General features: G+C 36.1%; 1 protein-coding gene and 1 pseudogene across 32 annotated transcripts in view; one reads left to right on the forward strand and one right to left on the reverse strand.

The window, feature by feature from the left end:
• Window positions 1-26,231, reverse strand: part of FIP1L1 (factor interacting with PAPOLA and CPSF1) — a 90,619-nt gene that overhangs the window by 38,535 nt on the left and 25,853 nt on the right. For 12 of the 32 annotated variants that reach the window (XM_064285812.1, XM_064285810.1, XM_064285809.1 and 9 more), the window contains 3 exons: window positions 22,011-22,120; window positions 11,429-11,536; window positions 1,190-1,283 (listed from right to left, as the gene is read on the reverse strand). In XM_064285812.1, coding sequence (XP_064141882.1) covers window positions 1,190-1,283; window positions 11,429-11,536; window positions 22,011-22,120 — 312 coding nt within the window. The remainder of the gene's footprint in view (window positions 1-1,189; window positions 1,284-11,428; window positions 11,537-22,010; window positions 22,121-26,231) is intronic. The other 20 variants (XM_064285816.1, XM_064285811.1, XM_064285814.1 and 17 more) reach the window with 3 other exon arrangements.
• LOC111752207 (mth938 domain-containing protein-like) lies at window positions 3,343-3,947 on the forward strand (annotated as a pseudogene).

Here is a 26,231-nt window from a genome sequence, read left to right on the forward strand (position 1 = left end):
AATTATTTTATAAACAAAACGAATGTTATCCATTTTACCTAACAAGAGTACTCAAGTTAAGACAATGGAATCATTAATCACAGATACTAGCATTAAGAGATTAACATGGCAGAAGACTCATTCACTGTAAAGAGCCTTTCATCTCCAGGTTGCAAAGTAAAAGACTAGAAGGTTGCATGTAACAAACAGCAAAACGTGTAAATAATTTCTTCATGTGAACCTTAGAAACTTAAAACACGGGTTTATACTTGGAAAAAAAAAAAAGCAGTATTTGCAAAATGCTTGTCTGTACGAACAGGTAAGAGACAGACAGCATAAGAAGTACCCTAAACCTACTGAAATACAACAGCAAGGAAAGTGACATCTAGGAAACTGGATTTTCAACAAGCTCCCTAGTGACTGTGATGTGCAAACAAACAAGTTTTGGAAATACAGCAAAAACAGCCATGTTGTATATTCAGTTTATACTTCTAAGATCCTTTCTGACTAAAGCAGATGATTTAAACAAATAACCCCTCCTTTAATTAACTTTTCCTATATTTAAGTACAGTAATTTTTATAATGCTTCTGCTAATAAGAACATCTTATTAAAAACAAGGAATAAATGATGAAAAAGTGTGACCAAGCTACATAATTTGATCACTGAAAGTCTGTTACTCATCTCTTTACACTCTCACTTGAAAAAAAAGGAAATGCACTTCTGTCAGAAATGTTGTGTCATAATATACCCATACAATGATGCTACCATGAAAAGACTTCGAATCATATTAAGAATATGGGAAAATGCAAATGACAATTTTATATGAAAAAAGGATACGCATAATCATAGTGACAAGGAAGAGATGGACCATAATCTTAAGAGTGGTTATCTTCAAGAGAGAAGACTTACGGTGATTTTTATTGTCTTCTTAAACTTTTCTCATGCTTTCCTTTTAAAAAAATTTTTTTAATGAACCTATAGAATACATGTATAACAGGGGGTTGGGAGGGGACATACAACAATCCTTACTAAAAAAAGATCCAAAAGGTTATAAATTATAAAAGGGAAAGCTTTTGAAATAAATATAAGAGTGACTGGGTCTACATTTTAAATCTCTTTGTTGCACCTAAAGCATACCTATTGAGCAAATTAAATCAGGGCATGGATATAATCTTTAAGTTACAAATAACTGATTTTTAAATACTAAACCTGTATATTGCTGTTTTCATTTGCCCGTCGTCTTCCTTCTACTCTGCTGATGGTTATAGTCTGACCAATAACATCGATTGCCCCAGACAATCTCCTGTAACATAAAAATGGAATCAATTCAGTTTCACCTAATTAGCTATTGGAAAACAAATGAAAATATTCACTGAAAATAAAATCTAAAACCTTTGCAATATACTTTAAAACCCGATTCACAACACACATTGAAGAAACTTCAATGACTGAGATCTCACTACTTCGTACTGCCATTAAAAGCTGAGTTTCTTAAATAAGCTAGAAACAACACACCCAACAATGATCGTAATATTCAGTTATAAGTATTTACACAGCTTTCCTTCTAAATTTACCATTTTTTAGTATTCTCCAACTGAATTTACCTTTGTGGAACTGAATCACGTGGCAAATGTCTAACGAATGGAAACAAAACGGGCTGATCACTCTAACTGTAAAATGTATCACAGTTCCATTACAGAAACTTTTAAAAAATTCCCCAAAAAGGCTTGAAAAGAAAGAATGCTCATTTTCAAACAGAGGATACTTTCCTTATTGATATATTCTAAGCATTAGAAAACTAAAAGGGAAGCAGTTTTCCACTCCTGATAATCTGTCTTTAGATGGAAAAAATTTAAATTGTCTGTTTTTACCTCCAGTTGTATTTCTTTTAAAGTTTAAAGTGTAGGATGATATGGAAAAACAGTCTACGACAAAACAATGCTGTAAACGTAACAGGGAAATCGAAGTTAAATTTTAAAAATTACAATGTTAAAAGTCATTGTATACTTGACTACGGACTTTATAAAAGTATATATGCTTAATGAGACACAGAAGTCACTTATAAGAATAGGCAATGAAAAAAATGGAAGCAAATTAGATCAATTTCTCTGTATTTCTGCTCTGAACAATTCTGCCTTTCAAACTTTACAGACGTAAAATACCATGTATCCTTCTACAACCCCCAGTTAGGTTCCTAAAATGATTACTGATAACAGCAGTTACCATTTGTTGAATTCCTACATGTTACACCTAAACCTTACAATAACCCCTAACTTAAAAATTACTGTCTACTTTTTAGAAATGATAAAACTATGGATCAGAGTGAAGTCATTTATCTGAGTCATATTAGACGGCAAACGTTAAGTTTTAAATATGAGTCTTTCTGACTCCCAAGTCTACAGACTCCTTCCCTTGGGCCATGCTGCCTCGTGGAGAAAGGATTCACCTTTGAGAAAGGTGAGAGTTGAAGAGAGTTCATCACAAGTGAACCTTGGAAAGCCCCATAATTTTATGCTCACGAAATAAAGACAGCCCTATAAAAAGTATAAAACGGCATCTGAAATGTCTTCAAGTACATAGTCGATCCCCACTTACCTTCTCTCGCCCACTTAAGACTTCCTTTCTCTATAATTTTAATCCGATAAAAAAATGTTCATTGCCAAATTTCTGATTTTATGCCCGGCTCACTGACTTCCCAGGTTCCCTCATGATTCCAGGGACAAAGAGAGATTTTATTTAACTTATCCGCTCCGATATATCTGGGAAAATATTCTAGTATTCACACAACAGAAAAATCCAAGCACCTCTAATATAAAACAAATATTGTTCCAATTTCTTTCTTAAAACTTAAGATTACAAAGCTATGCCCACCATTAACTTCATACCAAAGCACATGCCATCAGCCCTCTCATGTACAAACATCTCAGACTCCAACATCCTAACAGATACAGGTGTGTATTCTGAGGCTAGGATTTCCCTCATCATTTACTACAATCCAGACATACTGTAAAAATCTTTACTTCTACTATTCTCTTTCCCGCTCTTTTCTATTTCCAATCTCTGGAGTCTACCTTCCCAACTTTTAAAATTTATTCCCATAAAGGGCAAATTCTCAAAAATTTTCTTGGATTTACAATTTGGATTGCTAATTCTCACAAACTGTTAAAAGCAGCAAAACTTAAGTCTAATACTTTAATTTTTGTGTTAAGCGGAAAGATTTCTATAGCCTTTTACTCTGGATTTCTAGGCACACCTGCTTTCAAAAACTCTGAGAGGAACAAACCAAGGTGAGAGGAAAGCATAGAACCATTTCGGAACACAACTCCAAGAAAAGAGGACATGTGATTTCAGATAAGCTCCTTATGTGTTCTCCTGAAATGGCTTTCCTCTCCTGGGAACAAATTAAAGTACAAGGTTCTACTAAAACCTGTAAGGACTGTAAAGTGTGGCCAGGGTCAGTCCAGTTTGGAATCGGAGAGAAACAAGAACTGAGCATTCTCCTGGTGGGCAGCCTGCAGATATGGAAGAAGTTTATCAAGAAGGGTGCACAGATTCCTGTGACTGGCTGAGAAATGAGTGAGGCCTTGAAGATGCCTTCATCACCTGTGGAGCACCTTGAAAAACAAGGTATTGATGTGCAGGTGCTCCAGACACAGCAGGCAGTAAGGAATATAATGCCTTGATTGCCCAAGGGCTCAGGGTGGAAGTGTTTGGTGCATTCCATTCCACCTGCTGATGGCGTCTTAAGAGGAGAATAAATCACTAAGCAACATACAACCCCATCCGTACCCACTGCCATGGAGTCAATTCCAACTCATAGCGACCCTACAGGACATGGCAGAACTGCCCCATTGAGTTTCTAAGGAGTGCCTGGTGGATTCGAACTGCAGACCTTTGGGTTAGCAGACGTCATCCTTAACCCACTATACCACCAGTGTACAAAAAAAAAAAAAAAACCTCTGGGAAACATGGAAGTATTTATCTCTTAAAGTTTATTTTACATATAGTCAGAGAAATCTAATTACTTTTTCTCAGCTTTAGAAAATTTAAGCAGATTATGTAATCACTAAAGACTCCTAAGTGGCAAATTATTGTATTTCTAAAAACATGCAACTAAGAAATCAGCCTTACTAAATGTATATTCCTGGAAGGAGTCCAGAAAACTCCAACTCCCTACATTTTTATAATAATACACCCATGACCAGGCTTTTTTATCACACGAATGGATTTATCTTGATCAGAAATTTAAAGTTAACTGAGGTTTCACAATTTTGTGCAGAAATATTTAATGACTGGTAAGTATGCATCAAAATAACCAAAAAAAAAAAAAATCACATAATACTTAATATAGATGAATGATGAAGCAATCCATTGTTACTGTGATGACACATTATGGAAAACAATAACCTCTTGAACCATATTATTCCATGAAAGTTCTTGATAGACTCCTTTTTATTTCACTGCATAAAAAGGTTTACTAGAGGTTCTCTATGAGGAAATCTACTGTAACTTGGAATTCCACATAGCAAAAGTTTAACTGGGCCTACTAACTTCTTTAATGAGGCAGACAACTGATGCTGCTACGATTGTCTTCTCCATATTGGATTCAATCATACGATAAAAAGCTGACAGACAGAAACTAACCACCCTGGATAACTGAGTTAATCTACAGTTTAATACAGGCACTGACTGTTCAGAAAAGCCTCTAGCTTTCAATTGACACAGATGAATATGAAACATCTCTGAAATTATGATGTAATTAAATTGTCATTTTAACAATTCTGATGTTCTAGAAGGGGTTGAGGGCTGCTTAGAGATGTAACAGAAATTTTTTAGAACGACACAATCAGGGTCAAGGGAAGACAGACCAAAGACTAGTTGCTAACCTTGTACCACAAATTTATCTGGGCTTTCTATTGTTATCAGCCAAAGTAAAGGACGGCATTAATGACAAAAAGTCTTTAATGTGCATTAAAATAAAAAGAAACCATTAGCTCTAAAGAAGGCCTCTTTTCTTGGTAATAATTAATACTAATAGCTAGACTCTACCGACAGTCTACTATACGCTCCATAACGACTGTACTAAGTGCTTTATAGGATTTACTCCTCATAATAACCCTATGGTTAGTCCCATTCTACAGATGAGAATAAAGACAAAAAACCCCTCTGAGCCCACCTTAAAACAAAGTATGATAGGGTGCACGCAATATTTTTCAACTTTTTTGATCACAAAATGCAGTTAAGAAATACCTTTTGTATAGCAATCCAGTATACTCATTATATAAAAAAGTAAAACAAAAGTTACATGAAACAATATTTACACTTACTATAAAGGAAAAAGTATAATATTGATATCAAATATGATTTTATTAGTATTTAAATATAACAAAGGGAAAAAGCAAACTAAACAATTTAAAACCAAGAAATATTGGTCAAAACCACTAAACTGATTACATAACCCACTAATGGACTGCAAGCTTATGCTCTGAAAACACCGAAATAGGAACAAAGTCTTCAATATTACAACGAGAACAAAACTGCATTTCACAGAGCTGTTTCTCACAACGTGCTTCAATGGCTGGTGAAGCCTAACAGCAACGTACAACTCAGTAAAGGCAATTTAATCAAAGGGAAGCAAGACAATATTGTCTGGGTATACAGCCCTTCTAATAGCTTGATCTAAGGGTTTAACTGTGCTTAATGAGAGGTAAAAGTCTTAACTAGCATAGACAGTTCTTTAACGAGGGATTAGGAGTTCCCTAAACTAAATCAGAAGAATACATGTATTCCTCAGACAAGAGTCCACAGTTTGCAGTAAACTTTCAAGTATCAGTGCTTAAAGTTCAGACCCACTATTCTAAAGGAATGGATGAATCCCACATCCTTGCAGAAATCTATGAATGTCGTTTTTTCACAACAGAGCTTTTAGTAAGAAGCAGCACTTGGCTATAATTAAAACGTTCGAGGTTCAAGTCTATCCAGAGGTACCTTAGAAGAAAGGCCTGGTGATCTACTTAAGAAGAATCAACCACTGAAAACCCTCTAGAACACAGTTCTACTCTGAAACACATGGGGTGGCCAAGAGTCAGGATCAACCGACAGCAACTGATTTTGTTTTTTTGGTTTGGGGTCTATTCTCTAGGAAAAAACCTAGAATACGGCTATTCCACATACCCACATTAAAAGACTGATGCATCTAGTATGTCTATCTAAGGTCATGCACCTAAACCTATGGCTGTAACAGTTCTGCATGGAAACTGGCATAGCATCTCTGAAAGTACTTTAGGAAAGAGATGAGTCTTGAAAGACAAGTAGGACGGATCTGGCCACAGGAGATGGCATTTAGATGAAGGAAAGAAGATGAGCAAAGAGAAAAGATGGGGGGAAACATGCGCAGGATTCTAATTCAGCAAATGTACTATCAATCTGCTTACAACACAAGAAATACAATCCACCTTTGAGAGTGGTTATCAGTCTCTTAAAAGACTTTTTTAAAAAGGCAGAGAATCTAAATGAGGATCATACACAGGAAAGGATTCTGTAAGGCTGTAAAATGCTACATGTGTCAGTTCTCCTTATAGCTAAATTTCATCATTTTACTTCAAAACCCAAGCCGCCGAGTTAGCATCTGACTTTAATCTTCATGCCAGAATCAATTCTCTAAATTAGTGGTTCTCAGCCTTACCTGCACACCAGAATCATCTGGGGCAGCTTTTAAAAATCCCGATGCCCAGGCTGCACATCAGACTATCTAAGTCAGAATCTCTCGACCCCAAGTATCAATTTCTTCAAGTTCCCTAGATACTTAATACATAGCCAAAACTGAGGACTACAACCCTAAAAGCAGGCCCAAGGCAGGGAGATATTCTGTTCTCCTCTAGAAAGAATGTAAAGTAGGAGATAAAAATCAATATTTCATTTTTTATTACTTAATAAATATAAACTCTTACCCATCAAGGTCTAGTAATTAAGGTAAGGATGTCCTTCATACATATTTTCATATTACTGCCTCAAGTTTTGTGGACTGACATGGTACTGCTTCTATACCTGTTTTTGATTTTTTACTTTTATAAGAATAATTTTCTCTATAGTGACAGTTTATAAAGAAAATTTAATATATTTATGTTTCAGGTAAAGATTTATTAATCATAACTCCTGTCTAAAACTGTCAAAAAAAATCAGAGAACTTTTTTTCATGACATATAATTTAATTCTATCATTGCTATATTTAAAGACACTGATAAAACCTGTGATGAGAGCAGAAGTCCAAAGGAAGCCAACACGTAAAAAACGTAAGTCCAAACAGTTTCATTTTACAGATACGAAAAGAGGCTCTTCTGAGTAGTAAAATGACAACACCATGATTCAGGCTCAGGTACGACCAACTCCAAGACCCTTCTCTCTTCCACAAGTGGTGTTCCACAACAACAGTATTTTAGTAGGGGACCTGAATTTTAAAAATGCTGTTACTTTTTAAGCTGTTTTTAAAAAGAAATAAAAAAACTTTGAATGTAAAATATATAATATGCTAAAAATTGACTTACTGGAGGATATGAACATATTCATTAGCGCAGCCAAATTAACTCACTTTTATGCAGAGCTTGGAATAAAACTTTGCCTGCCATCTTTAAGGCTTAACTTCATGCTTTTAAATGTGTCATCGATAGGAAAAGATATAGCTCTTTAGGGGAACTTTAAAAAAATAAAGGCTTTCTTATGTCTAGTCACATAAAATCTTACAAGCTACACACAACATCATGCATTCAAAGTGCTCAATCAAATGCCACAAAGGTACGGGGACAACTTTCCAGTACATTATCTCATTAATACATAATAGTAATAGTAAGTGATGCAAAAACAAACTGAACAGGAACTCTTAGATACAATACTGATTTAACATCCAAGTTTATCGGGTCCCTGGTGGTGCAGTGGTTAAGCATTTGCCTGCGAACCAAAAGGTCAGCAGCTGGAACCCACCAGCAGCTCCTTGGAAACCCTATGGAGCAGTTCTAGTTCTACTCTGTCCTACAGAATCGCTATGAGTCGGAAGCAACTCTATGGCAACGGGTTTGGTTTGGTTTAAGTTTAATATAACTTTGCTGTGTTTGTCTATTATAAGAAATGCAAGCAGGTTTAAATATTTAGTGATTCAACATTGAAAAGAAACTCACATTCTTGAGTCTCAATCAGTTAAAAAGCATTCTAATATTGAAAACAATTTCAAAAAATCTAATATTTATAACTAAATGACCTAAGAAAAGCAGAATTTGATATTACAAAATAGAAACAGGGTACATAAATAAACCAGACATTAAGGGTAATTTATAGCAGTCAACCATACTGCCAATTTCAATCTTTGTGTTCATTAAAACTGCTTCATTCTTTCTACTAGCTGGCTTTGCAAGTGTTACAAATCTGAATTTAAAAAAAAGCAAATGTACACCAATAAAACACCATTGTTTTAGGCATGGAGAGTTAGCTTAAAGAGTACTGCTGGAGTTTGGAAAACATCATATTGTACAAATTAGGAAGAATTAAGTGAGAGATAAATCAGATTCTTCAAATAAAGCAGCTTATGAAAAGATCTCAGCCACTGCTTATTTGTTCTTTACAAATAGATCAAGAAACTTCCATATTTCTCAGTCACATTACATGCAAGAACTGAAAACTAGTTTTCTATCTTATGCAATAACAATGTGTATATTACACATCTGAAAAGAGAAAAGGGCTTTTCCCTAGGGTTTTATTCATTTATTAGGAGTACATGGGTGGTGCAATCGGTTAACATGTTTGGCTGCTAATCGAAAGGTTGGAGGTTTGAGTCTACTCAGCACCACCTTGCAAGAGAGGTCTGGCAATCTACTTCCAAAAAATCAGTCACTGAAAAAAACCTATGGAGCACAGCGTATTCTGACACACGTGGGGTTACCATGAGTCAGAGTCGACTCAATGACAAATGAATATCCAAATACTCACTTACTTATCTATCTCTGGAATTTTCAAAAGTGAAAATACAGTGCCAAATTTCCTACTAATTAGAGATTAATCACAAGGTCAGAGTGGGGAGTTTTGTGTTTCCAAGGATATTTTGGGGGGGGAAGGGAGTAGAGGTGATAGAGGCAACATAGGAGGAGTTATACAGTGTAAATACTGAGATCTATTACTTTCTGATATCAGAACTAATATTTTCTCTATAAATTAGTCATCGTATTTCAAGAAATAAAGTATTATCACAAACAGTTACATTAAAAAAATTCTAAGTCAAAAGATTGCTCTAAAAAGAATTTCAGATGTTATGACATAATAAAGCAAAACAAATATAAAGTTAAAAATTACGTTGAAAAATATCCGATTTTAAACATTTCTATCCTCTGGCTATAAAAGTAAACTTACCTGAACTGCAGGAACACTAAAAGGCAGAAAACTAGTTCTGGCTTTGCCTGTCAACTAGCTGTGAATTTGGGTAAATTCCCTATTTCTCACATCTCCTTTTCCATGTAAACCAGGGACTAACCAGAGAACAAAGAATTTCAGGATTGAAGAGGACTTACAGATGACAGTTTAGCCCCATCATTTTACAAATGTGGAAATTAAGGCTTAGAGACTTTAGGAAGCTTGCCTAAATTCACACAGGTGGTTACCAACAAAACCAAACATAAAATCCAAATCCAACATTTATGCCAAGAAACATTTGGAAGTTTAAGAAAAGTAATCATTCTTTATATGCAAAGATAGCTACTGATCCATTGCCAGTATAGTAGTGATGATGAATTTACACTGAAGTATCTTACTGTGCAATTCTTTTGGGATCAGTAAACAGGAGGTCCAAGTTATTGCCAGGTTATTTAAGTATAAATACAAGTGTGTCCCTGTGCGTGGTATAATAATCAAGTTAATTAATATATGGAAATTTCCACAGAGATGTCAAATGTGAAAAACTGTCAACACTCCACACTTTTCGTTATTTAAAATAACTCTCTTGAAAATGTGTTTCTATTGGTTTTTTCAAAGCTATTTTGGTTTTAAAAGCAAAGATCAATCAATATCACCATACATATGGAAAAACATCTAGAGGACAGGGAATTGCCCCACAGTTTCCAAGGAGGAGCTGGTGGATTCAAACTGCTGACTCTTTGGTTAGCAGCTGAGCTCTTAACCACTGAGCAACCAGGGCTCCTTTAAAAATAATAGTTATCTCCAACTTTTTATTCTATAATTGGCTAAAACAATACATGCAATTTGTACTCTTAAGAATATAGATAACATTTTTATCTATTCAATGACTAGACTTACCCTTTTATTTTGATCTTCAAAAAATTAAAATATTTTTTAAGATAAACACTTGCTTTTGAGACTACTAAGCTTACTCTCCAACAGGAAATCCAATCAAAGCAAGTTGACTAGAAATTCTTGTAATTCATGTAGAATATATAATTTAGACCCCACAGAAATCTAAGAAAATTAAATTTTGATAGTGTTTCCCCCCTTTAGATTCTGCTTCCTTTGCTTTTCTTTCAGGTGTTATGGTCAAAGTATCTCATCATAATTTACATATTTACAAGTTTGTAAATTAAAATAATCACAGGCACATTAATGTAGCATCAAGCTGCCCAGGAAGCTTAAGGTTGTACAACAAAAGCAGAACAGCAGCAAACAAAATCATCCTACATATACCATAAATGTTTAAAACCTCGAATGGTAAATTGGGAAGTACTGCCGTCTGTATTTACAAGTCAGGCATCAAAGTATAATCTCTCAGACTGAATACTATTGGTAAAGTACTTTCATACCCTAACATATTTGCTTCTCACTACATCCCTCACAGTAGAAGTTATTATTCCTATTTTATAGGCTCAGAGAGATTACATTACCTGTATAAGGACACATGCTTAGTAAACATTAGAACACAAACCAAAATTCTAACAGGGTGAATCATGAGTAAAACCACAGCAACAATTAAGGTAATGGTACATCCTAGGGCAGCTGGTAGACCCAACTTAATGGAGTGGCAGGTTTATGCAGTAAAACAATTGTATTAGAAAAATGCAGAGGAGTCAAATTTTATTTTTTTTTTAAAATAATGGCTTAGTAGGTTAGATTCTATTTAATAAGTAGTAGGAAGTTCCACGGGATTTTTCAACAAGGCATGATACGAGAAAGAAAAATCAAAGCTACAGCAAGGAGAAGAAAACATTTTATGAGCACTCATTAAGATGGTTCCATGCAACTTATTATATATAATAAAAGGCCAGAGGGAGGAAAGGCAAGACATGGGAGGATATAGCCTGATTCAAAGGTAATTTAAAAACCTAAACTCTATACTGAAAAAGCATAATTTCAGGGGTAAAATGTTGCAGTCTAATCAAAACTTATTATCTCGCTAATAAGACAAAACAATACTGAAGATCTAAATATCAGGGAATATCCAATGTTTAAAAACAGCCTTACCTTAGATCAGGTGATTCGGCCCTCCCATAACGATCCTGCCACTTCCCAACGCTTGAATTGGCTTTTCTGGAGGCAGTACTTGTCTGAGACTGAGAAGAGGTGCTGTTTCTGGTGAGATAAATTTTCTAGGTTTTTTCTTACATATTGTTGTCTCTCACCCCCCTTGTTGTTTCTTTCCTTGACATACTTTTCCTAAAGTTCTGTAGCATGTTCCTATAGTATCATTCTCTTCAAGTCATATAAAATAATTGCTTTGATACTAAGACTGCTACCGGTATTTAAATATAGACATAATACCAATATTTTATTAAATCTAAAATATTTTTAGAAATATTCTTCAGCATAGACATTACCATGTCAAAATGCAGAACTCACAACCAAGGACTTACTTCAGGTTACACTGTAAGACATAAATTTCTATGCTTTCAGGAATCAATAATATTAATTTCTGTGGTTTCACAAAATATTTTATATTTTAGTATTTCTTTCCCTGTATTCTTCAGTAACAAGTAAAAGTATTATCAGTGCAACCAATTAACAGTAACAATGACATGTTCCATAAAAAACCTGAACTAAGTATCTGTTTTATAAAAATTCTACTTCAAAATAACAATTCTTTCAAAGTAAAATTCTAAAGAAAGCTAATTTTATCACTGGCAACATACTCCATAAAAAGTTCAGCTATTCACATTCTTGCAAATCTTTACAGGACTAGACTAGTAAGATGCTCTTTCAAAGCAATAGGAAAAAATAAAAAATACATACACACACATATATGTTTACATAAAAACAAACACAGGAGGAATAAACCAAAAACTAAAATAAAAATGGTTATCAACAGCAGTGAAAAAAACAGGGAGAGGAGTAATAATCTTCTGAGTATACTTCAAACAATCTCACCTTTGAAACTATGTTAAATGTTATATAACGATAAAAATAAAATAAAAAATGGGTAAATGGAACTCTGTACAAAGTGCACACATTTTCTAAATTTCTAAAAATAGCCAATTTAGAAAAAATTAAATCAAGAAGCATGGAGGAAAAGAAATGCACAAACAGAAACAATGAACAAAATTATATTTTAAATGAATGACATAAACCACTCTGAAGAAAACTGCACAGAATATTTTGATTATATGCCCTCAACCAAAAATAATAAAAGAGAAGAATCGAACAGTTGCCTGACGTATCTTCGTCCACTGAATAGTTTCAATCATTTTACATATTTGCTTTAGATACATCTCATGTAAATAGCATATACTTGGATTTGTGTTTCATCCACTCTTATCTTTCCATTGTGAAATTTTCACTATTTACACTCTCAAAGTATAAATTTCAAAAAATTAAAATACAATTCTCATGCAAATAAAAAAAAGCAAGAAAAGAATCGCAAATAAACCTCGAACTCTATGTAAGTTTGTTCCTTGTAATGCTAAGTGCAGAAGTTCTGAATTCATTTTATGTGTACTCTAGGATTAAGAAAATGAGTATATACATTAAAGCTGTTGGCAACCAGGTTCTCCTTGTAGGGAAAGGAAGATGCAATATGGAACAGGGCCCTGTGGTATTGAACTGGAAGTAAAGGAATCATAAATTCATGATTAATTTATTTTAATATACATGTGGCAATTTCATATTAATAATGCTAGTTTTTTCTAGTTCTGACTGCTGAAAAGGTTTGGAAGTAACTACACCCCATTAGCAACAAGCTACTCCACGAGAGCCAAAGTACAACTTTGAGTATATCCCACCCGAACTTAGAGAGTATCTCAAGAACAGATCTGATGCACTGAAAACTAAATACCAAAGACCAGACAAGTTGTAGGATGACATCAAGGACATCATACATAAAGAAAGCAAAAGGTCATTAAAAAGACAGGAAAGAAAAAGACTAAAATGGATGTCGAGAGACTCTGAAACTTGCTCTTGGACGCAGTAGAGTTGCTAAAGCGAAGAAACGATGAAGTAAAAGAGCTGAGCAGATGATTTCAAAGGGCAATTCGAGAAGACAAAATATTATAATGAAATGTGCAAAAGACCTGGAGTTAGAAAACCAAAAGGGAAGGACAAGCTTGGCACTTCTCAGGTGGAAAGAACTATTTTCCACACAGAATCCTTCAGTATTGCAACTCAAACCTTGAAGGATTCTATGTGGAAAATACTGGATGACACAGGAAGCATCAAAAGAAGATGGAAAGAATATAGAGTTACTAAACCAAAAAGAACTGGTCAATGTTCAATCATTTCAGAAGGTAGCATATGATCAAGAATTGATGGTCCTGAAGGAATTAACATTGTATTAAAAGCACTGGTGAAAAACAAGGCTCCAGGAACTGATGGAATACCAATTTAGGAATTTCAACACAAGGATGTTAACTTAGAAGTGCTCACTTGTCTATACCAAGAAATTTGGAAGACAACTACCTGGCCAACCAACTGGAAGAGATCGGTATTTGTGCTCATTTCCAAGAAAGGTAATCCAACAGAATGTGGAAATTATCAAACAATATTATTAATATCACACACAAGTACATTTCTGAAGATAATTCAAAAGCAGGTGCAGTAGTACGTCGACAGGGAACTGCCAGAAACTCAAGCCAGATTCAGAACAGGACATTGAACAAGGAATATCACTGCTGATGTCAGAGGAATCATGGCTGGAAACAGAGAATACCAGAAGGATGTCTACCTGTGTTTTACCGACTACACAAAGCCATTCGACTGTGTGGATCATAACAAATTACGGATAACATTGCAAAGAATGGGAATTTCAGAAAATTTAATTGTGCTCAAGAGGAACCAGTACACAGACCAAAAGGCATTTGTTTGAACTGAACAAGGGGATACTGTGTGGTTTAAAATCAGGAAAGGTGTGTGTCAGGGTTGTATCCCTTCGCCATACTTATTCCATCTGTATGCTCAGCAAATAATATAAGAAGATAGACTACAAGAAGAACACGGATCAGGACTGGAGAAAGGCTCATTAACAACCTGTGATATGCAGAAGACACAACTTCGCTTGATAAAAGTGAAGAGGACTTGATGCACTTACTGATGAAGATCAAAAACCACAGCCTTCAATATATCGAGCCACTACTGGACAAATAAGCAACATCATGACAAATGGAGAAAAGATTTAAGTTGTCAAGGATTTCGTTTTACCTGGATCCACAATCCACGCCCATGGAAGCAGCACTCAAGAAATCAAATAATGTATTGCATTAGGCAGATCTGCTGCAAAAGATCTCTTCCGAGTGTTAAAAAAAAAAAAAAAAAAAAGACGTCACTTTGAGGACTAAGGTGAGCATGACCCAAGCCATGGTATTTTCAATCGCCTCATATGCATGCGGAAACTGAACAATGAATATGGAAGACCAAAGAATTGATGCCTTTTAAATATGGTATTGGCAAAGAATACTGAATATACCATCAAATGCCAGAAGAATGAACAAATCTGCCTTGGAAGAAGTACTGACAGAATGCTCCTTAGAAGAAAGGATAGAAAGGCTTCATCTTACGTACTTTGGACACATTATCAGGAGGGACCAGCTCCTGGAGAAGGACTTCATGCTTGGTAAAGTAGACGGTCAGCGAAAAAAAAGGAAGACACCCAAGGAGATGGAATGACACAGTGGCTGCAAGAATGAGCTCAAATATAACAATTGTGAGGATGGTGCAGTACTGGGCAGTGCTTTGTTCCGTTATACATACAGTCATCAAGAGTTGGAACTGACTCGACAGCACCTAACAACAGCAACAGCAATGAGCACAGCTAGCACCCAGATCTTGGTTTCTAATTACCATTTCCTATTAAAAGTAATCAGGGCACCTTCGCGAAATGACTACCTCTGGGATGTGCAAGGGAAAGTACAAGATAAACCTGGAACACAGCTTAGTAATACTGAAGAGTAAAAAAAGCCCACAAAAAAATGATGAGGACGTGTCAAAAGTACTCCAACTGGCCAAATTTGAAACAGCTGGAATGTGAAAATATATATAAATCATATATATATATAAACCCAAAACCAAACCCACTGCCACTGAGTCGATTCCGACTCATAGCGACCCTACAGGACAGAGTAGAACTGCCCCATACGGTTTCCAAGGAGCACCTGGTGGATTTGAACTGCTGACCTTTTGGTTAGCAGCCATAGCTCTTAACCACTATGCTACCAGGGTTTCCATATATACAAATAAGCCATATACACACACATATATCCCCAAAAAAGATAATTAATGAGTCTAAAACGATAATAAATTAATAAGTGAGGGAACTGGTAAGGTTCATTTTTAAAGGACAATGTCAACTAATAAATACAAAAGAAACAACAGAGTTAGATAATCACTCTTTTGTAGCCATTACAGTAATAGTTGATTCAGGCAAAAAATCATCAGTGGGTGCTAAAATCTTTGTAATGTTTGAAGAGGGACAGGATACTTACGGTCTCCCCACAGATTACTTAGTAAACACAAAGGAGGAAAACAGTAACTTTGCAGTGGGAAAACAGTAGCTTTGAAGGACTTCACCACCACTAAGTGACTAAAGTTACCACTGATAAGAGGACAAGCTGGCATGACGCATCTCCAGTCTGATACACTGAAATGGACACAGTATCACTTATTTAGTATTCTTGCCTAAAGCAAAACCTGAATCTAATAATAAAGAAACATCAAGTAAACCCAGATTGAAGGACTATCTACAAAACAAATGAACTCTATACTTACAAAATTCAATGTCAAGAAATAGAAAAGGCGGCTGAGAAGCTGTTCCAGATTAAAGAAGACTAAAGAAATATAAGGTCTCTGTCACGGATTGAACGGTCTTCCCCAAAAACGTGTGTCAAGCTGACTAAGCCATGATTTCTAGTATTGAGTAACTGTCCACCATTTTGTTATCTGATGTGATTTTCCTATAAGTTGTAAATCCTACCTCTAGGATGTTAACAAGGCAGGATTAGAGGCAGTTATATTAATGAGGCAGGATTCAAATCTACAAGATTCAGTTATAAATGAGTCAATCTCTTTGTAGATACAAAAGAAACGAGCAGACAGACAGAGGATCTCCTACCACCAAGAAAGCAGAGCCTGGAGCAGAGCACATCCATAGGACCTTGGATCCCTGAGCTGAGAAGCTCCTTGACCAGGGGAAGATTGATGATGAGGACATTCCCCCAGAGACGACAAGAGAGAAAATGCCTTCCCCTGGAGCTGGCGCCCTGAATTGGGACTTCTAGCCTCCTAGACTGTGAGAGAATATATTTCTTTGTTTAAAGCCATCCACTTGTATTTGTTACAGGAGCACTAGATAACTAAGACAGAGTCCCTGCACAGTGACTCTTAACTGAAACGCTGGAGTCCACCTAGAGGTACTGCAGAAGGCCTGGCAATCTACTTCCAAAAAAAAAAAATCAGCCATTGGAAACCTTCTAGCCCAGCTACCACTACCAGCTGTTCTGACCAGGCACACAATAGATGATACCTGATAGAATGAGAAAAAAGTATACAAAATAATTCAAATTCCTAAAAAAAAAAAAAAGGCCAAGCTTACTGGATCAGTAGAAACTGGAAGAAACCCCAAGACTAACACCCTGCAATACCCTTTAAACTTGGAATTCAAACCACTCCCAGAGGTGTGGGATCAACCAAATCAAAAAACAGAGTAGCTCATAAATAATATTATCCATAAGTACTGTGCTCCTCTAAACAACCATCTAAATGAGACCTAACGGGCAACATCTACCCTCGACCAAAGATGAGAAAGTAAGGTGGGACAAGAAGGCCAGATTAATGAAACAGAATAACCAGAATGGAAATAATGAGAATGCTGACACACTGTGAAAAGTGTAACCGATGTCACTGAATACATATAAAAACCCACTGCCATCGAGTCGATTCCGACTCATAGCGACCCTATAGAAATTGTTAAATGAGAACCTCATTTGCTATATAAACTTTCTCCAAAATCCCACCCCGCCAAAAAAAACCGCTATGGAACACAGTTTTACAGGAGGTCACCATGAGTAGGAATTGACTTGATAGCAGCTGGTCACTGATCAAAAGGATAGAGTTCAATGTAAAGAATAATCCTGGACTAGACAGGGGAAAAGAACAGAACTGCCACAAAAGACATTATTAGAACAACTGGCAAAATCTGTATATGGCCTGTATACGAGGTAAAACAACTGATTCATTATTAGATTTTCTGAATTTGGTAATTGTACGTGACTGTTCTCAGGCAATACATGCTGAAGCACTTCAAAAATATCTTTATTTTTGATAAATTATAAAACTAATGTGGCAAAATATTAACTGATGAATCTAGGTGAACGGTATATAGAAGTTGTGCTTTTCTTACAATTTTATAAGTTTGAATTTTCCTTAAAACATTAAAAAAGGTAAAACTATGAATGAAGGGGGCACAAGGGCTTTCGATGAGGTAGTGGTAATATTCTGTTTATCGATCTGTATGCTGGTTATGTGGGCGTGCTTGGCTTGTGAAAATTTATCAAGCTGTATATTCACAACGTCACTTTTCTGTGTGTACTTCAAAAATAGGGTAAATAATATGAAAACTTTTAAAGATTGAGCACAACATTCTGATATGTACAAATATTAAATATAACATTTGACTTAAGTATTCTAAGATGCTGAGCAGCACAGAAAGCTGGGCAGTACAGAAAGTTACAAAGCCAGGATTACTACTGAAAAAACCTAAAAAAAAAAAAGTTGTGTGCAAACACTACAACAGCCATTTATGCATTAACAAGACAACCTAAGATTTTAAACAATGGAAATATAGCGCTGAGGTTAATAACTCATTACTCTTAAGTATTTGCTGTACAGCCTCTATCATGCCTTAATAATGAATGACATTACTGTCTTCTCTCTAAAGTCAATACACTTTTACTTTCAAAGATGTCTCTCCCATTTCCATAAATATAAGTAAAACAGAAAAAGAGCACACTATTTGTATTAGGGAAAGACATAAAATAAATTTAAGGAAATTTATTTCACATCGACTGAAAAGTATGAAATTAAAGATGAATCTAGAAAACAAACTTTCTTAATAAGCAATGCATGGGTAAAAAAAAAACCCAAAACCAAACCCATTGCCGTTGAGGCAGTTCTGACTCATAACGACCCTGTAGGACAGAATAAAATTGCCCCACTGGGTTTCCAAGGAGCAGCTGGTGGATCTCTTCACCACTGGGCCACCAGGGCTCCTAAGCAATGGGTACTCTCCTTTATATCCAAAAGTGACAGTACTGACATGCTGGGTGTTACTATAAGTTGTGCTAGTAATTATCCATTTTTCCTTTAGTGGTAGCAAAGGACCTGCTAATTTTTCTGTCATTTCTTTACCTCCTTTTTTTTTTTTTTTAAACTGGCCCTTACTCCCCTCTGTCCTCTCACCGCTCCTTACTGTCTCCACTTCTCCTTAGATCCACAGTCTATGATTATAATCACCCCCTCATGAATGCTCTCAACCTCCTTGCCCTTCTATCCCTGTCATATATGCCTGGCCTGGTATAACCTCAACCCTGTTAAATCCAACTCTGGTTACTCTTCATGAACACAAGCATACCTGACAATGGCAAGAGAAACACACGAGCAAGCTGGCTTGTCTCATTTTAAACCTGTGACTATTTACTTCCAAAAATGCTGGAAATGTACAGTCTCCCTATGTCATCAATTTTCCACTCCACTTACTCATTCCCATCAGCATATAAAAATGCTGTAATTTCTCCCATCTTGAAAACAGTCATCTTTTGACCCTACATTTCCCTCCAGCTACTGCTTAGCAATCCTATGTATTTCTTGTAGTTTATTCACAAACCCCCAGGTTACTGTTTCATACCTTCTCAAACCTCTAATATCTTCTTCAACTATCCTCACTCTCACCAGGTAAATCTGTATCCTATTTCGCTGGAAAAAAAACCAAGGTAATCAGAAATAACTTTCAGTTGTTCCCATCACCATTATCTACAAACCCACCTGCACTGGCGCTTTCCCTATGACTATGGATGAACTCTTCGTGCTCCTAATTAAAGCTAACCCCTCCACTTGTACATTATATCCCACCCTCTCTGGCCTCCATAAAGACTACTGCTCTATGAACTACCCCTCCTCACACCCTGCATCAGTTTCCCCTTCTACTAACTCATTCCCCTCAGTATACAAATATACTGCAATTTCTTTCATGTTGAAAAAAATCTTCTCCCGACCCCACATATCCCTGTTTCCTTACAGCTAGTGTCCTATTTCTGACTTCTTATAGCAAATAATAATAATAATGATCACTGCTTTCTAATTCTTCCCCTCCCATTCTCTACTGAGCTCATTCCAATATATCTTTTATCTTCACCATTACCATTGAAAATGATCCTCGTCAGGATCACCAATGACCCCCACATTTTTAAACCAACAGTCAATTCTTGACCTTCAATTTACTTGGCCAATCAGTAAAAAAAAAAATTTTTTTTTTTTTAGAATCTGAAAATTGCTTATCTTTCCTTCTTTGAAAACACATGCTTTTCTTCCTACTTTACTAGTCATTCCTCCTTATTTCAGTCTCTGTCACTGCTTCATCCTTACTTTTCTGACTTGCAAGGGTATGCCCATGGGCTCTGCCCTTTTACCACTTCTCTATCAATACTCACCTCTTGGCAATCTAACTTAGTCTCACAGCTTCAAATACTATTTAAACACTGATCACTCCCAAATTTTATCTCCAGGTCATACCTTTTCCATCTCCTCCAGATTCATATACCCAATTGCTTCTTCAAACTTTCCATTTCTATGTATAACAGACATCTCAAATTAATTTATCCTCAATTGAAATCTTGGTCTTCTCCCTCTAAAAACCATGCCTCCTGCAGTCTCTTCCATACCAGTAAAGACAAATCCACCTTTCTGACTGAGTTGCTCAGGACAAAAAAGTTGGACTCATTCTTGACTTCTGTCTACAATCCACATTCGGGACATTCTATTGGCTGATCCTTTGAAAGATACGCAGAATTTGATTACTTCTCACCACTTCCACCATTACCACCTTGGTCCGAAAGTCACTATTATCCCTTGCATAGGTAACGGCTATACCCTCCTAACTGGCCTCCCTGTTTCCTACCTTAGCCTTTCTGTAGCCTGTTCTTAATAAAGCAGTTAAACTGAGGACTTATAAACCTAAATCAGATTATATCATTGCTCTGCTCAATATGTGGTGGTGGACTCCCCTTTTGTTTTACTTATAAGAAAAGCCAAAGTTCTTATAACGGCAGAAGGCCCTACATAATCTGGCCAAAGGGGGGAAAAAGTGATGGAAGGATCTACATAACCATCCTGTGAGTGAAATACTATCACTACCTTTTACAGATTAGAAAATGGAGGCACAATGAGATTAAGGAAACCGTCCAAGGATACACAGCTAGTAAGTACTACAGCCAGAATTTGAACCCCAGAGTCTAAGCTCTTCGATACCACTCTATGCCATTGAACACCACTAGCTCAATGAATGAAAGGGGACCTCTTTTTAAAAATGTAGAAACCAAAGTATATCACATATTAAAGGAAAGGATCGATATTCCTTCACTATTATAACTTCTTTAACCAAACATTTCATGAGATTGGGTTTAGTTAAATAATCACAATTGGAAATGTCCATGACTAGCTATTTAGAGAACAGCTAGTCGAAATCCCTGATGGCTTTCAGACATTTAATTTTGGCTGAAAGCTTTAAGAATCTGTATCTTAGGGCTAAAGTGGATGCTCCTATAAGGTCTCTTCCTGCCATTGGTGTACTATGAAATATAATCTCATAAGCGGAAAATACAAAACTACAGAATAACAAAAACAGAAAACTGTATAAAATAAATTTAAATAACACAAAAGGTAAACAATCTGGCTGAGACCTAATAATAGTTGTTACTGACTTGTTGCAGGTTCAGAGAAATAACTGAGTTAGGTTGTCTTTAACCAAAGATTAAACTGCTAACATCAAACTTCCCTAGCCTTAGGGTACCCCTTGCCATTTTCCTGGTAATGAGGTGACCATTTGTCACTTTTAAGTTAAAAGGACATTTGGCAGCATATTTGCCTCTTACGATTGGTACCCTCTAGAAAACAAAGTTAGGTATTATCACATGAAAGCAAAGAAAAAAAAAATGCTTTTAATATTAAAGATTTTCCAGGCTGAATTTTCTACAACCTCCTTTACTAAAATCCATAAGACACCTTTCGGCCAATAGGTCTAGACTTAGGAAGTCCAATAAATCTCTATGTGAGGATAATAAGCACAGAAAACAACAAGATCATTGTTACTGTCTTCACGTCTCCTGTAAGACGTGTCTTCTTAGACATACCGGAATTACAGACCATTCTTCATTTCCTGCTTATCTAGATTTTTTTTTAAAGCTACAAATAGTACCCAGAGGAGTTTTTCAGAAAGAATTAATTTTGTACAAAAACAAAGAATGTTCCAGTTTTTTGGCAGAACATTCAGACCATTTATATTTTATACAGCACTAATACAATATAAAGACACCAATGTTTTACAATAAATTTGAGTAATAACTGTCTCACTAACCTGCTTGGTGGGAGTCCAGTCTTGAACAGAGAAGGAGGAGAAGTAAACTCAGCTTTTGTAGATGGAAGCACTGTTTCCTTCTCTGAATTTCCAGTTCTTCCCTGCTGTACCTTAAAAAAAAGGGTTATTAGCTTATTTACTAGAATATTGCACTTAAGATTTTAAAATAAATCTGTAACATTTGATGTGCAGATAAAGAAGGAAAAATGTTTTGTTGTTGTTGGATATTTAGTAAAATTAACCAATTTTCAAAAAACATTAAATGAAAGGCACCAAAGATGAATTATGGGATCAAAATGTACCCAACTATTAAAAAGTTCACATTAATGCCACTAAAACGTCCTGTAAACTTAACTCTTTAGAACTTTCATAAATCCCCCTAGATCATCACAGATAAGTCCAAGGTACTTGGTTATGAACTTCAGAGTTCAAGAAAGGCCTTGAAGAGTTTTTCTCCATCTGTGTTTACTCTTAGCTAAGAAAACCACCAGCGGCCATTTTAGCCACTGTGAGCATCTTCTATATTCAGACTACTACGCTACAACACGAACGTGAATAATCCGCCCCTGCACTTCCATGTCATTTCTCTCCTATGCTTTCCCATCACCTTCAACAGTACCACTATCCCACCAGCTCAGCAGACCTAAAAGCTTAAATTCAGGCACTTGTTGTCTCTTTAATACCCCTTTGGAGCCCTGGTGGTACAGTGGTGAACAACTCGGCTGTTAACCGAAACGTAGGCCATTCGAATCCACCAGCCGCTCCTTGGAAGCCCCATGGGGCAGTTCCGCTCTGTCCTATAGGGTTGTTATGAGTCGGAATCAACTCGGCAGCAGTGAGTTTGGTTTTTTGCTTTTCTGCTCCTACATACCTTCTGGCTGTCCAGTCAGATTTCTGTAGACTGGTGAAATCTCTTCTTTATTTTGCTTTTCCACTTACATTCCTATCTTAAAATAGTCATCAATTTATTAAATTTAAACAAAGTTCAAGTTAGTTTGACTGCTGTGAGTCAGAATCAATTCAGTGCCAATGGCTCTGAATTTTTTGTTTAAGATCAAGTTACCCTACACTTGAATAATACCACACCATATTTTATGGTTCATTTAAATTCTACTGCACCCATTCAGACCCAATTCAGCATTACTCTCCTTCCCTGAGAGGCGAAAGCCAAGAGCACCTCAGACATCTTGACCCTGATATATGTAACCACTGATTCAATATCAGAAGCCACCTATCTTTCAACTAGTCATTACTTAAAAAAAGAAATGTTACATATTTGAGCCATTATAGTCTGACCTCTTATTAATAGGGCTGAATCCAATCCCTAGCTGACACCTTCATATAATTAAGGTTCCATTATTGAGATTTTATTTGATAATGAGGTCTACTGCTTAAAAACAAAAAACATTTAAAATGCATTGATCCTAACAATAGGGACAAAAAGACAGAAATGGATTTGATACACATTTGATAGGCAAAACTGACAAGGTCTAGTGACAGGGAAAAAAGTGATTTATTCACCATTTATTAAATATCTACTATGTACCAGAAGCTGAGGCCACAGTGAGAAACACAACAGAATCTCAGGCCTTAGCAAAAGAAAGATACACAAACAATCAGAGCAACATAATAAATGATATGAAAAATAGTATCTACCTAAAAAATGTTATTGGAACACCAAAAAAGAAATTCATTACTCGGCCTGAGGATGTCACGAATACTCACAGAGTTGATACCATAGTCCCAATTGCTCCTCTGAACTCCAATAATATCTATCCAACTTCTTACCTGTCTAATAGGCATCTAAAACTTAGCATGGCAAAACAGAACTGCTCATTTCACCCTATCTGATCCTCCAAGTCTTCACCATATAAGTAAACAGCACTATTATCCACCAAGTTGCTCAAGAAAAATAACCCTAGGAATTTTCCAATACATGTCAACATCCAATATGTTAACTCTACCCCTAAAATACATACTAAATTCCATCAATTATCTCTATGTTCCCTCCTAAAGTCCAAGTATAATACGCCACAACATCTCACCTGATCTGCTGAACAGTGTCTCCGCTTTGGTCTTACTTCTCTAAAATCTACACTCTGTATACAGCCAAAGCAATCCTTCCAAGAGTATAAACCAGTTCATCTCTCCTCTGCTCAAAACTATCCAATAGTTTCCCACTGCAAAGAGAATAAAACCTAAATTTCTTATCACGACCTATAAGGACTTGCATGGTATGGGTCTTGTCTATCTCTTCCACCTGGGTTTCCTCTATTCCTCTCTAACTCATTTCTACTATGATCCAGTCACATGGCCTTTTTTCTGTTCTTTTTCTCAGGGCTTTTGTACTAAATGTCCCTTCTGCTTAGAATATTCTGTCCCCAGATCTTCTTATGGCTACCTTCTTTCTAATCATACAAATGTATCCACAGAGTAGCTTTCCCTTAGTGTTCCCAAACACAATCATGTTGTCATTTTTTATTTTCTTCACAGAATTTCTCACTAATATCATTATCTGGAGTTATCTTACTTACTTTGTTATATGTTTATTGTTTCTATGCTGACATTATATGGTCACTGAAGACATGGACTGTACCCAGTTCAATTCTGTATCCCAAGTGCCTAGTAAACAGTGCCTAGCACACAGTAAGAGCTCAATAAGTATTTGTTATTTGGCTCTTTTGGGTCTGAGCTTAAATTAAATGTCTTTTCTCCGAAGTCCATCATAGAGCACACAATTTATTACTATATAATTTTTGGCATGATTAATATCTATCTTCCCCATTAAGATAAACTCAAAGAGTGCCTTTTGGGGTCTTAAATGCTAGCAAGCCGCCATCTAAGATGCATCAATGGATCTCAACCCACCTGGAGCAAAGGAGAATGAAGAACACCAAAGACACAAGGTAATTATGAGCCCAAGAGACAGAAAGGACCATATAAACCTGAGACTATATCCGCCTGAGACCAGAAGAACTAGATGGTGCCTGACTACAACCAAGGACTGCCCTGACAGGGAACACAACAAAGAACCTTTGAGGGGGCAGGAGAGCAGTGGGATGCAGACCCCAAATACTTGTAAAAAGACCAGACTTAATGGTCTGACTGAGACTAGAAAGACCCTGGAGGTCATGGTCCCCAGACCTTCTGTTAGCAGAAGATAAGAACGATTCCCAAAGCCAACTCTTCAGATAGGGACTGGACTGGACTATGGGAAAGAAAATGATACTGGCGAAGAGTGAGCTTCTTGGATCAAGTGGACACATGAGACTGTGTTGGCATCTCCTGTGTGGAGGGGAGATGAGGGAACAGGGGGTCAGAAGCTGGCCAAATGGACACAAAAATAGAGTGGAGGGAAGGAGTGTGCTGTCTTATCAGGGGGAGAGCAATTAGGAGTATACAGCAAGGTGTATATAAATTTCTGTATGAGAGACTGACTCGATTTGTAAACTTTCACTTAAAGCACAATAAAAATTATAAAAAAAGATCAAACTCCAAGACCACAAAGTCTGTCTATTGTGACCATTCCATCTAACTTAATATACTTTCTGCTAAATGATCAATTAAAAGCTGGGCAGGAAGAAGGGAGAAGAGTGGGAGAAGGGAGATGAAAGGAGTATAAGAGAAAGAGGGAGGGAGCAGAGAAAGGTGAGAAAAGGTATCAGGAAGACAGGGCAGATTTTTAAATATCTGACCATTGCTTGTTTCTCCTTAGTTTTCTTCTCTCCTTAATTTCCTCAATTACTCCTTAAATAATTCTGAAAATCCTGACCATTCTAGCAACCCTCCTTATCAGCTTGCATCATCTCCATCTACTTAACGTTCATCTTCAAATATTGCACTCAGGATTGTATATATTCAAAATTTGTATAATCAGAGCATGATGAAAGTATTATTTCACATGATCTAATAGTTTGAGAAATGACTATAAGACCATATTGTTTTGGGAAAAAAAAAATCATATCAGACTTTATTCATTCAAACACATCTTGCCTAAAGTCTACATAACCTCAAGAAGCTGAATATTTACCCAAACTGTGCTTTTACTGTACCAGAAATTTTGAAATTCCCTTCACCTGCCCAATATAGCACTATTTAAAAAAATTTACACTACAAACAACATCCAAGGAAAGAAAACTTGGTACATAAATTGTGGTATGTGCAAATAACAGGTTGTTTAAAATATTTATCAAAAAAAGTTTTTAAACCTAGGAAAACATT

Source organism: Loxodonta africana, chromosome 5, assembly GCF_030014295.1.
Source record: "Loxodonta africana isolate mLoxAfr1 chromosome 5, mLoxAfr1.hap2, whole genome shotgun sequence".
Lineage (NCBI taxonomy): Eukaryota > Metazoa > Chordata > Mammalia > Proboscidea > Elephantidae > Loxodonta > Loxodonta africana.